This window comes from Phyllobates terribilis, unplaced genomic scaffold (genome assembly GCF_046119375.1).
Source record: "Phyllobates terribilis strain yellow unplaced genomic scaffold, ASM4611937v1 Scaffold_1__5_contigs__length_1240528914, whole genome shotgun sequence".
NCBI classification, from domain to species: domain Eukaryota; kingdom Metazoa; phylum Chordata; class Amphibia; order Anura; family Dendrobatidae; genus Phyllobates; species Phyllobates terribilis.
This window is the reverse complement of record NW_027362761.1, coordinates 978,592,902-978,606,475: the sequence shown is the minus strand read 5'-3', so window position 1 is coordinate 978,606,475 and position 13,574 is coordinate 978,592,902. Positions and strand designations below refer to the sequence as shown.

The 13,574-nt window shown below is 43.1% G+C and overlaps 1 protein-coding gene across 5 annotated transcripts in view; it reads left to right on the top strand.

Moving 5' to 3' along the window:
* Positions 1-13,574, top strand: part of LOC141156801 (cytochrome P450 3A29-like) — a 93,329-nt gene that overhangs the window by 62,929 nt on the left and 16,826 nt on the right. For all 5 annotated transcript variants that reach the window (XM_073643232.1, XM_073643216.1, XM_073643199.1 and 2 more), the window contains 2 exons: positions 1,529-1,628; positions 1,720-1,833. In XM_073643232.1, the coding sequence (XP_073499333.1) occupies positions 1,529-1,628; positions 1,720-1,833 (214 nt within the window). The remainder of the gene's footprint in view (positions 1-1,528; positions 1,629-1,719; positions 1,834-13,574) is intronic.

Here is a 13,574-nt window from a genome sequence, read left to right as displayed (position 1 = left end):
CCTGTTGCCTTAGAGGGATGTCTGTGCTGTCAGGAAAGATTGCTGGAGTCGGGGGTGCACTATTTTGCTTTAGTACTTAGTCTCTTGTACACTTAAAAGGGTCTTCCGTATCAAAATCACTTAAACTGATGCTGTCTCTTTGGCTCCCACTGATAGCTTGTTCCAGGACCTTTAACCTTGTCATGGCTGTCATGGCTGTGGCATGTTCACATTTCTCTTCTAGGGCCTTTATTTCTGCTTTTTTGCGTGCTGCGCTGGCTTCCATTTCTGTCTTCCTGTGTGCTTCTTGCGTGCTGCTTCAGCTGCTGCGCTCGCTTCCATTTCTGCCTTCTTGTGTGCTGCTTCAGCTGCTGCGCTCGCTTCCATTTCTGCCTTCTTGTGTGCTGCTTCAGCTGCTGCGCTCGCTTCCATTTCTGCCTTCTTGCGTGCTGCTTCAGCTGCTGCGCTCGCTTCCATTTCTGCCTTCTAGCATGCTGCTTCCACTTCCATTTTAGTTTTATTTTGCGCAAAAGCGGCTTGTACCTTAGTAGCTTTGGCTTCTGCACGTGCTCTTATAAGCTGTTCGCTGAGCGTTGAAGATTTCGAAGAGTGTGACTTAGATAATTGTTTTGACTGCCTGGCGAATCTAGCAATGCGAGATGACGTCTCAGCTATTTGTACAATTCTTGCTTCTGTCTTGGCTTTAATATCACATACTATGCATTCTCTGACAGAGTTAAGTTTTTGGAAAACCTGCAACTCTTCTTCAAGTGAAATATTAAGCCTTTACAGAATTATAATGTATTAGTTTCTCTTTCTGGCATAGGTATCTGAACACAGTTGTCCTAGGGCTCCCTCTTGTGGTAGTTCGAGAGAAGCAGGCTGAGAGAGGCTTTTGATGTGACTCAGCAATTTTTACCATAAGTCTGCTATAACACAAGAAAGTTCATGTTTAATGGATTCAAAGTTCTCTCTAACTTTCCATGTAGGTTTTGTAGAATGTAGTCTTCTCACTGGACTGGGAATTAAACTCAACACATTCTTCATCTAACAGTGGATCTGGTAGAGACTGTGTAGTCTTTCCCTCAGCCATTATAATTCACAGGCAGAATGAACACTAGATGATTTCTTATATACATTGTCTATTATGGGACTACTGGAGAAAGCTGAGTACAGCGCTCGGCTATTTCTGCCTTACACTATGAATGAGTGGAAGTGCACACACTTGACCTCTTCTGCATTTAACATTATACAGGGCCCCATTTTCTGAATCAGTGGGGTCCAGTCTTTGGACTCCAGCTCTCAGTACGTTATCCCATTTTATGAATAGTCAATAACTTTCAACCCTGGTAAAATCCCTTTGTCTATAGAAATAACGGTAAGGTAAGTCTGAGCTTATTACACATTACAAAGGATCATGTACTGTAATCTCATCACTGACGTACACGGCTGAGACTGTTCAACTTGTATTTGGTAAATGTAAGCAATCATCTTGTGCCTATAGTGCTGGTCTCACAATATACCTGAACATATCTGTTTTCTGAACCAGGTTCTTTGATGGGAGACAGCCGGTGCTGGCAGTAATGGACCCCGCAATCATTAAGTCCATCCTAGTTAAGGAATGCTATACTATATTTACCAACAGAAGGGTAAGTCCTACAACCAAATCCTGGTATGATATTGTATATTTCTAGTGATTCTTGTTATGTATATTAATTTAAAAAAATTGCTTCCTTTTAGAATTTTGGCCTTAATGGCCCTTTAGAATCTGCAGTATCAAATGCTGTTGATGATCAATGGAAAAGGATACGGACAGTGTTGTCACCAACATTCACCAGCGGTAAACTTAAGCAGGTAAAATGTAGACAGATTATAAAGATGTATATACAGTGGCGACCAAAGGTTTAGCATTTTTTAGTGTGATTATTACCTCTGTCTGGTTGATGTGATGCCATTTTCTTGGTGATTTTAGTAAATTGAAAGCAAATGGTTGTCAGCTATAAGGACGAAAATTGTGCTTGACATTGTTTTATCCCTTTATGTGTTAGTTTTCAACATTTCCTGGGCCAAATGTTTTGCATATTTTGTCATGAGTAGTCGAATTTTGCCTACATTTTTTTTGTGAGTGTGTATTTTTAGGTTAAAACATGGTAAAGACAAAGCCAAATTTATCACCAGATGTCAGGAAGCTTATTATTCTGAGAGTGAAGTCAGGCAAAAGCTAAAAAGAGGTAGCTATGGAATTCAGCTGTTCTCAAAGTCAAGTGTCGCGGATATTAAAGAAAAGAAAAAGAAGGTTATCGAACAGCTGACAAACCTAGAAGTGGACGACCACGGAAAACTTCCTCCAGAGTTGATCACATTATTAAGAAAAAGTCAGTATCTGATGTCCATAAAAGTGCTGTACAGATTTTGCATAAAATGAATGAAGAATATGGGGTCAAAGTGAGTCGCCAAACTGCGATGCGACGGCTAAGAGCAGTAGGGTTGAATGTACGAGTTCCAGTCAAGAAGCCTTTCATCTCTGCAAAGGACCAGAAGGTCCAACTTGAGATTGCCAACGAACACAGCCAATAGAAAGAGGCAGATTGGTCGAATGAATCCAAGTTCAATCTGTTTGGTAGTGATGGCAAGCACTATATATACCACCCAACTGGAAAACGTAATTCTGCAAGGTACCAAACACCTACAGTGAAACATGTTGGTGGCAATGTCATGGTTTGCAACTGCTTTTCTGATGAAATATGAATGCTACCATGTACAAGGATATACTGTAGAATGTAATGCTACTACATGGTAAAACCAAAGTAGGCAAGGTATGAAAATTCCAGCAAGACAATGATCCTCAGCGCACATCCAATTTAATCAAAAATTGGTTAGCAAAGAAAAATGTTCACCGGTTGCAATGGCCAAGCCAATCACCTGATTTCAACCCTATAGAGCACCTTTGGGATGAGTTAGAGCGACGAGTTGGAGCTCGTACCCATAGCAATAAAGATGAATTGTTTGCAGATTTGCAAATGCAATGGAGCAAGATGTCTTGAGTACCCTAATGACTTCAATGCCCCGTCGGTGTGGTGCAGTAATTAAAGCAAGAGGTTATGATTAGTGATGAGCGAATATGTTCGAAATCCGATCGCAAATGTTAAATTCGACACGAATATGGCACATTCGGATTCGTGATCGGAAACGCAGGCATTTTTAAATTTTAAAATCGGCAGAAATCGGTAACATTTGGTGAAAAAGTGCAGAAAAATTATTGCTGTGCAACTAAAGTGTTTTTAACAGTTTGGCTAGCATACTACTTGTGTATGATGAGCGGGGGAACGTGTTTGATGATGGGATGGGCTGGGGGGAGAGCAGACAGAAGCTGAGAGCAGCACCATGCTTCTATTTTTTTTTTCTAACTTTATGTGTGCAAATCGTGGCTAGCCAATCAGAGCGCAGGAAGCATCCACACTGTCCAGACACAAGGGCTTGTGCCATTGGCTGCTGAAATCATATGTCCTTCTATATAAAGAGCGGACATGTTGTGTGAGCGCCATTTAATGCTTATAAGTGATCACAGACGCTGCTGCTGGATTGGAGATGTTAGCTAGATAGATAGGGTTTCTTCTAAGTCAGATAGTTTAGATAACTAGTGTCCTGTGTGTCAGTGAAATCGACCTTCCAGCAGATATTTTTTCCTTGTGCTATTACTGAGGTCCAGACAAAGACAGCAGGGCCCACGTCATAGAACTATGTTGTGCACTGCTTCTATTGTGCTCCATGCATGAGTATCCCTTAAAAAAATCAATTTTTTCACTTTCTAATGTGATACGGCAAGCTAGCCCTACTAGCCCTCCTTTCATTTTGTGGGGTTGAAATTCATCTGTATGCAGAGCTCCTGAGTGCAGAGTACAAAAATCTATTTTTTTTTCATTTGCTAATGTGATACCGCAAGCTACAGTAGCCCACCTTGTCATTTTTGGGGTGTGAAATTCAGCTGTATGCACAGTAAAAATATATTTTTTTTCTGTTGCTAGCCAGAGTAAAAACTATATTTTTTTGTGTGGCAAACATGATACAGTCTGCTATAAGCCACCTAGTCCTCTTGTACCAGTCGGTGACCCCATTTCACATGTAAAGCGCCATGGAATAAATGTCGCTATAATAATAAATAATAATTATAGTACTTGTACTCTGGGTCAATCGATACACTTTCCTGGTGTCTGCCCTTAATTTGATGTGTTTTGGCAGCTTTTGGGCCCGTTTGAAGATGTATTGTATGCGTTTGGTTTTACCCCCCATTGAATCCAATGGCGTTTGGCAATGTTCGGCGAATATTCGATGAATAAATCGGCAAATATTGCAAATTTGACGATCGTAATCCTAACCGAACATTGAAACATTCGCTCATCTCTAGTTATGATACAAAATACTAAGTTATTGCATTGTAAACAATGAATTTCTCTCTGATATGATCAATAAATAGTATATGCAAAACTTTTGACAGTCAGTTTTCTTTAATTAAATGACCATACCTATATTCAAAAGCATTTTGGTTAAAATTAAGGTCTTGCATGATGAGAACTTCATGCACTTTCAATTCATCACCAGGAAAATGGCATCACAACAACCAGACAGAAGTAATCACACTAAACTTTTGGTCACCACTGTATGTATTTGCACATTTATTATGATCATAGATGAAGTAATAAGCTAAAAAATGATTTGCCTGCGGTGATTTAAGCAATTTTCCTAGCACTATAAGTTTTGTATTCCAAAAAACAACACTAGAGTAATTATGGATCGAGGAAGGGAAATGGGAAGAGAAAGCTCCTTTTTGATCTATTTTCTCAAGTCCAAAAAGTTATAAAGTTCCTCATCCGTTAGATTGTAAGACAATTTTAAAGAATGAAAATTTATAATTGTATCCAAATTGGGGACTGTAATAACTGCTGAGTAGAGTTGAGCCCCGAACACGAACCCGAATTTGAAATGCCGAGCACATTCGCTCAACACTACTGCTGAGCACTTTGATATCCCAAATTTTCCCCATTTGTCGAATGGAAAATTAGGGAGTGCAGACTGAAATATAGTTAAAGGAAGTTTATCCAAAGGATAATAGCTAAGACTAAGTTTTTGCAACTTTTTCCATAAAAGTATAGTAGATTCTATTAATGGGTGATCTGGGATTGGTAAATAATGATCTAGCAAATGAGAGATGACAAAAGAGAACTCTTGTTAAAGGATTTCTCCATACTTACCCAACAAGGCCTACCTTCCTTTATAAACCAATTTCTAATTTGTAAAATTGTTGGTATCACTATAGGCTTGGATATTAGGTAACCCAATACCTTTTTTATCTTTGGACTTAAATAGTAGTGTTTTTGCAATTCCTGCCGATTTAGCTTGTCATATAATTAGATAATTGCTTATGAAGCTTTTTAATCCAAAGATCTTGGATCAGGATACTAATTGTCCTAAAAAATATTGTAACTTCGGTAAAATAATTATTATATAAAGGGCAATTCTTGCTAACCACGAGTATTTACTTTATCAAATTTGTTAATGGAATTTTGGATCAGCTTTAAAATATTAGACTGGTTCTCATCCAGAGTATTATATAGTGGTTTTGTTATTTTCATTCCTAAATAAGGAATATTTAGATGTTTCCCAATAGTAAAGAAACTTGTTCTGGATTGAGTATCTTAGGTGGGAGTTCAATTTAAAACCTAGGATTTCTGACTTTTAACATTAATTTTATAGTAAGAAACCGAGGCAAAGTATTACTGAGGAGACAGCTGTTAAGGAATTAATTGGGTCAGTAATGGTAAATAGGGCATCTACACCTTGGGGGTCCTGGCCTGCCCTGCTGCTAGCATTTTGTCAGAGCGGGTTTTTAGTGCCGCCGGGGAAATTATAACTGATAGGCGCATCCACCTATCAACTGATAATGCTGACTCTTATAAAAATGAACAAGGGCTGGATTGGGCCAGATTTCTCAACACCACCGAATGATAGCAGGGTAAAATAAACTCAAATCCAGTGTCTTCTTTTTGGAAGGTCTATTCCCATGCACCTCTTCACACATGGGTATACGCTTCCTGATTTTGTCTATTTGCTGTTGTCCTCCTCCTTCTCCTCATCCTCCACCACCATATCTACCATATCACCATATCTACATCTCTTACAAGGGGCATTGGAGTGCCTCCAAATTTTTGACAGCCCTTGCATTCACTGCATAGGCAATAACAGTATGGGAGACCTACTTCCTAATAATGGGAACATTTTTTTCATGAGGCCCTCCTCTACGTCTCTTGAAAGGGGCATTGGAGTGCCTCCAAATTTTTGGCAGCCCTTGCCTTCACTGCATAGGCAATAACAGTATGGGAGAACCACTTCCTAATAATGGGAACATTTTTTTCATGAGGCCCTCCAGCAGAGTCTGTATCAGGAGTGCAGCAGGCAGAGTCTGTATCAGGAGTGCAGCAGGCATAGTCTGTATCTGGAGTGCGGTAGGCAGCGTCTGTATCAGGAGTGCAGCAGGCAGAGTCTGTATCAGGAGTGCAGCAGGCAGAGTCTGTATCAGGAGTGCAGCAGGCAGAATCTGTATCAGGAGTGCAGCAAGGACTGGTACGCAACCTTACACAACTTAGATTGCAGAACAGGAAGGTTCCACTAAAGCCAACCCAATAGATGGAGACCCAATCAGGATTCCCCACATTTAAAAAAATTTGCGGCAGACGCCAGCAAAGTGGCATCAATTTCACTACTGTACAAATAGTGTAAATAAGACCCACACCTCTTCCAGTACAGCCAACCCAGGAGATGGAGACCTAACCAGGAGTGGTCACATTGCCCTAAATGAGAGCCTAACATGACCGAAGTGGCATCAATGTCATCAACTACAAGTAGTTTAACGCAGACCCAAACCTGTCCCACTACAGCCAACCCAATGGATGGAGACACAATCAGAATTCTCTACATTTCCCAAAATTAGGGCCTAAAACCTGCAGCAGCAGCAACAGCAAGAGCAGGCACAGAAGCCATATCACAGACTGCAATTTCAAGAGATCAATGCAGCACACTCAAAACAACAACATCGCTTACTCTGTACAGTCTGCAATTGGGGTGCAAAAGTCCTTGGAGATCCATGACTTGTTCATCTTGATGAAAGTTAGGTGGTCTACACTTATCCGTCAAGACACTACCAGCAGCGCTGAAGACACGTTCAGAGAGAACTCTGGCTGCTGGGCATGATAAAACCTCCAAGGCGTTAGAGGCAAGCTCAGACCATTCATCCATTTTTGAAGACCAAAATGTAAAAGGGTCCAAACCCTCCCTGATGGTAATTATATTGAACTCTAGATACTCCTGCACCATCCTCTCCAGTCATTCACCACGTGTCAGACTTGTACTCTGTTGTATGAGCTGGTCTAAAAAATGTGTGAAAGGACTCAAAGAAATTGCTTCTGCCACTTACTCTGCTGATGCTGCTAATGTTTTGGCGTTGATGAACTGACATGCTGGAGGTTGAAAGATTACAGCTGCGATGCACACTGTGTGCCTCCGTGTTATCTTGGGGCAAACCTCTATTAAGGTTGCTTAAAAGTTTATTTCGATACTCCAACATAAGCGGATCCGTTTCCAGGGCGGGAAGTATCTGGCAAAATTGACTCTTATAACGTGGATCTAATGGAGTGACAACCCAGTAGTCAGCATTATTTCGAATCCTAAGTATACGGGGATCATGTTGCAGATAGAGCATCAAGAAGGCACTCATATGTCGGGCTCTTCCAGGAGGTCCAAAGCCAGGCTGTACTGTGGGCTGCTTAACACTGATGCTTGTTTCCTCCGTCCCCTCCTGTCAACCACGTTCAAACGAGAGGGGATGATTATCCTCTTCATTCTCTGACAGCTGCTCGCCCATTACCTCTTCCTCCTCCATTAGTTCCTTGGCTCTTGCGCCTTCACTAACAGTTTGCCTAGTATCACCAAACCCCCCTCGATTGCTGTAATCCACCGTCACTTGGCATCCGCCTGTGTGACGACAGTCTGGATATTTGAGACATTGGTATCCCTTCCGCATCCTCCTCTTCTTCTGGGGCCACCACCTCCTCCTTATTCACAGTTTGATCCAGCATGTATATGACCGGAATAGTGATGCTGATGATGGCATCGTCAGCGTTAACCTCAAACGTGATATGCCCCAAGTCCGTAGTGCGTTGCCCCAAGCTATACGTCATAACATACTGCGTCAGAGCTCGTTGCTACTGGCACAGTCGCTGCAACATGTGCAGAGTGGAATTCCACCGCGTCAGCACATCGCAGATCAGCCTGTTAACTGGCACGGACAAAGACCTCTGTATCGATGCAAGTTGGTGACATGAGGGGTGCGAAAGGTGGAAGTGAGCGCACAGCTTCCGTACTTTGTGAAGCAGCTCATCCAGGCCAGGATAGTGCCGGAGAAATCGCTATACCACCAAGTTGAGGACGTGAGCCATGCAAGACACATGTGCGAGCTTGCCTCGGCATAGGGCCGCTAACAGGTTCGCACCGTTATCACACATGGCCTTCCCTGGCTCTAGGTTCAGCGGAGACAGCCATTGCTCAAACTGAGCCTGGAGAGCTGCCCACAACTCTTCAGCTGTATGACTGCGATCTCCAAAGCATATTAATTTAAAGACTGCCTGATTACGGTGAGCCCTGACTGTGCAGTACGGAGGTGGTGTGTATTCACTCTGCACCCTTGGAACACATGTCTCGTTAAGGCAGAGGTTGAGTGCACAGGTGGAGGCCCTAGAGGAGGCGGAGGACGCAGAAGAAGTGGAGGAAGTGGGAAATACAGAGGTTTCTTCTGCAAGCCTTGGGGATTCCAAGATTTGTGGGGCAGCCCCTTCCCCGCCTGCCCCCACAGCCACCAGAGTCACCCAGTGCCCAGTAAGCGAGATTTAACGCCCTTGGCCATGCTTACTCCTCCATGTGTCTGTGGTGAAATGCACCCTGGCACATATAGATTTAGACAAGGAACGGGTGATGTTGTCTGCGACATGCTGGTGTAGCCCAGGCACAGCTTTCTTAGAGAAGTAATGGCGACTGGGCAACTGGTACTGGGGGACTGCGATGGCCATCAGTTTTCTGAAACCGTCTGTATCTACCAGGCGGAAAGGCAGCATTTCCATGGCCAACAGATTGGAGATGGTGGAGTTCAACCTCTTAGCTTTGTCATGCGTGGGATGAAACAATCTTTTAGGTGACTACAACTGCGTGACCAAGGGTTGACTAAGGTTCTGAGAGAGGGTGGAGTATGGTGAACAGGAAAAACTGGTGGAGCAGTGCAGGTGTTACAGTGGATTGAGAAACATGCGGTGTGCTCGGTGAAACAAACACAGCAGGCGTGTAAGCTTCTGTTACAGGTGACGGGCTGTCACTCAGCCTGACTAGAGCGGCTAAAGAACCACAGTTTCTGCAATGGGAGACCTGCGTGACAATACTTGGCATGGTAAAAGAGGAGGAAGAAGCAGCGGATGCGTTTGATGGGGCAGCTGATGGTTGTTGAGGTGCGCTGGTCCGCATTTCAGCTCAGTAAGATTCCCAGTGTAAAGAATGTTGTTTGAGCATGTGAACGTTCATGCATGTAGTAGTCAAATTATTGCAGTTTTTCCCTCTACTGAGTTTTTATCGCAAAATTTGCAGATAACGTGAGTTGGCTCATCCTTTGCAGTGACAAAAAAGGCCCATGCTAGGCAACCCTTGCTGCCCCTGCGAGCTGCAGACCCTTGACCGCTGCTGGCCACAGCTATGGTTGTGGCTAAGGATGCAGTGCTCCTCGTGCTTGTATCACTCCGTGCCTGCGCCTTAGGGCGAAATGTAACCTTCTCATCTTCCTACTCCACCTCCTCAGATGAGCTACTCGGCTGCGTGACTCTGGGTTCACACCAAGCAGGATCTTCAACCTCGTCATCATCCAATGTGTTATCCCATTCCTCGCCCTCAGAGTGACCCCTCTCCTCTTGTTGCCCTGACAGCACAGTACAGTCCGCATGAGCCTCAGGTATCTGAGTCTCATCGGGATCACCTCCCCTGCGGTTAACGTCTGGTGATGAGGGTCAGGAACTTACTCGGACCCTACTTCGTCCTGCCCCGAATCCAAGGTAAAAAAATTTGGGGCATCAGTGCAGATGCTTTCCTCCCCTTGACTCTGTGACTGTTTGGAGTATACTTCTGATGCCCATGGTGTAGAATGGGTGAAGAGTTCTACAGACTTGCCCATCTGTGGTTCGCTACAGTCAGTTGGGCAGTTGGCCAGTTGTGACGCGGGGGGGAAGCATGGGTAATTGGGGTGCCACCTCTGTGGACTGTACTGCATGTGATGTTGAGGTGGAGGAAGAAGACGAGAGGGCACTGGAAGCAGAGCTTGCCGTCCAATGGAGCACCTGCTCTTTCTGGGTCTCATCAACAAGGCGTATCGCTGTGCGACTGCCAAAGGAAGGGAGTGCAGTAGGCCGTCCACTAACATAAGTTGTCAGTTGTCTTTGGATAGGACCTGTTTGTGTTGGTTCACTAGTGCTTTCACTAACATTACCACATACCCCACGTACACCTTGAACACCAAGCCTATTCCCCCTTCCACCATGCCCTCTCTTTTTCCCACTCATGTTGGTCAGATACAGTGGTAGGAGCATGCAATTAACTAAAGAATTTTTTTTTTCCTGTGCAATAGTTCAGCACCCACCTGAATTTCAGCAACACTAAATGACAAGGTAAGATACGGCCTGCCGTATAACGTTACTAACAGACAAAAGAAATTTGTTAGTGTGCATGAGGCCGATAAAACCTACGAGATATTCTCCAAACAATTTCAAACTGAGATGTCCCCTGCTGTATTACTTTAGGAACAGAAGAATTTTTTTTTTTAATGTGGATGAGGCCAGTATGACATAGAATATATGCTCCAAAATATTTCAAACTCAGATCTAGCTAGCTGTATCACTTTACTCAGAGCAAAAAATATTTTTGGGTTATTCTGCATAAGCTCTGCGTCCAGCTGACTTTGATCGCCACTGACGTAGTAGCTGGCTTATAGCACTGTATGACTTTTGGCACAGGAAAAAATATTTTTTGGACTGGGCCTAGTAAGAGAAGTTTTTTTTTCTTACTGTGAAACCAGGACAAGTTCAACGCCACTAAAATAGGATCTGCCTTTTAGCAGACTGGATCAACTTTGCCACAATAAAAAAACCTTTGGTGGACTCTGCCTGCCAACCAAAAATATATATAGGTTTGACTGTGCGTACAAGCTGAATTTGACCGCCACTGATGTAGTAGCTGGCTTATAGCACTGTATGACTTATAGTACTGTGGACTGGGCTTATTTTTTTACTCTGAAACCACCTGAAGTTCAACGCCACTAAAATAGTATCTGACACTAAAAAAAACTTTAGTGCACACAGCTTTCAATATCACAATAGCAACAGAAAAAAAAACAGATTTGTGCTCTGCAATAAGTAGCTCTGCAGGCTGTGCAGAGCACAATTTCAACCCCACTAAATGAAAAAGGTGCACTGCACTTGCTTGATCACATTAGCAAGCGCAAAAAAAGATTCAAGGTATACTGAAACATGGAGCTCTATACCAGCGGTGCACAGCACTATTGTATGGCATGGGCCTTCTGTTTCTGTCAGAATCTCAGTACTTGCACAAGAACACCAAAAATGTGCTGCACCAGCGGTTGCAGAGGTACACAGGCCAGGAATTATCTAAACTATCTGACTACCACACAAGTGCCCATCTATCTAGTTAATATCTCTCATTACACAGGAGAACACTGAGCTGCGTCTGTCTCCAGCAATGACATGGATATAATGGTGCTGAGGGAACATGGCCGCTTTTTATATTGAGACGACATGTGATTTCTGCAGCCAATTGTAGAAGCCCTTATGTCTGGATAGTGTAGATGCTTCCTGCGCTATGATTGACTGGCCGCGTTTTCCTCAGTTAAAGTTACCGCCCACAAGAAAAAAAAACAGTGCGCCGCTGATCTGACCTGTTCTAAGCTCTCCACAGCCCCCACACTCACCTGGCACATGTCAGCACTCATCATACACTTGCACTATGCTAACAAAACTGTTCAAAACGCCACGCAAATTCGACAAACTTTTCAGATTTTAAGAAAATTTGCTCGCCTTTGCGATCACGAATCCGAATATGCCATATTCGTGCCGAATTTGAAACTTTCGAACATTTGCCGAACAAATTCACTCAACACTACTCACTGCATTCGCAATAACTGCATAGCAGAACCGCTCCTTTGTAATGGGAACATGTCATTACTGAGGCCCACCTCTATGTGTTTTCAAATTGGTATTGGGGTTTTTCCCAAATTTAGGCAGCCGTTGTACTCACTGCATACGCAATAACTGTATAGCAGAACTGCTCCTTTCTAATGGGAACGCCGTTACTGAGGTCAAGCTCTATGTGTCTTCAAATTGGTATTGGGGTTTTTCCCAAATTTATGTAGCCATTGTACTCACTGCATACTCAATAACTGTATAGCAGAACCACTAATTTCTAATGGTAACATGTCGTTTCTGAGGCCCTCCTCTATGTGACTTTAAATTTGTATTGGGGTTTTTCCCAAATTTAAGCAGCCGTTGTACTCACTGTATACGCAATAACTGTATAGCAGAACCACTCTTTTCTAATGGGAACATGTCATTACGGAGGCCCTCCTCTATATGTCTTTAAATTGGTATTGAAGTTTTTCCCAAATTTAGGCAGCTCTTGCAGTCACTGCATGGGCATTACCACTATAGGAGACCCACTCCTTTATAATGGGAACTTTTTTTTTATTGAGGCCCTCCTGTATGTCTCTTCAAAGGGGTATTGGGGTGCATCCAAATTTTTGGCAGCCCTTGCAGTCACTGAATATGCAATAACAGTATAACAGACCCACTCTTTAATAATGGGAACAACAAAGCTTAGCCTGCTGATGGCTCTCTAACAATAGTAAGGGCTGCCTGAAGGCCCTATAAAAATAGGCTTTGTGACTTTCAGAGTCCCTCCTTCATAAATGAAACAGGATGTGTCTGATCATGTCTCGCACACCACATGGGAAGATAAGGTAGTAAAATGTTAAAATGACATTTACCTGTAAATGTATTTTTCACTGTTGAAAGCAATGCAAAAGTGCAAAAAACACATCAAAAATGCTACGTGTGAACATAGCCCAAGGTGTGGAGGAGCATTTTTGATTTTGGTTGTGTATTTTACTTAATATACATGTCATTACCATGGAATGGATGTTCCTTACCATTTTTCCCAGGAAAATCCAGTATGGTTTAATTTTTGTATATTTTAATGTGAGTCCGTAAAAGTGGCGTAATACTCTGACAAAATTATTCACAGCAGTGACCTGTTCTCCATGCTGTTCCTATGTCATTTGAGCACTGTTCCCATCGATTTCGGCAATTTCTAGGCCCCCTGCAGACCACCGGGGGGACAGCTGGAAAAATGCTTGAGTTTCCCATAGACTTACATTGGGCTCGTTACTCAGGTCGAACATCCCAACTTGCTCGACTCGAACAACGAGTACCCGAGCATTTTAGTGC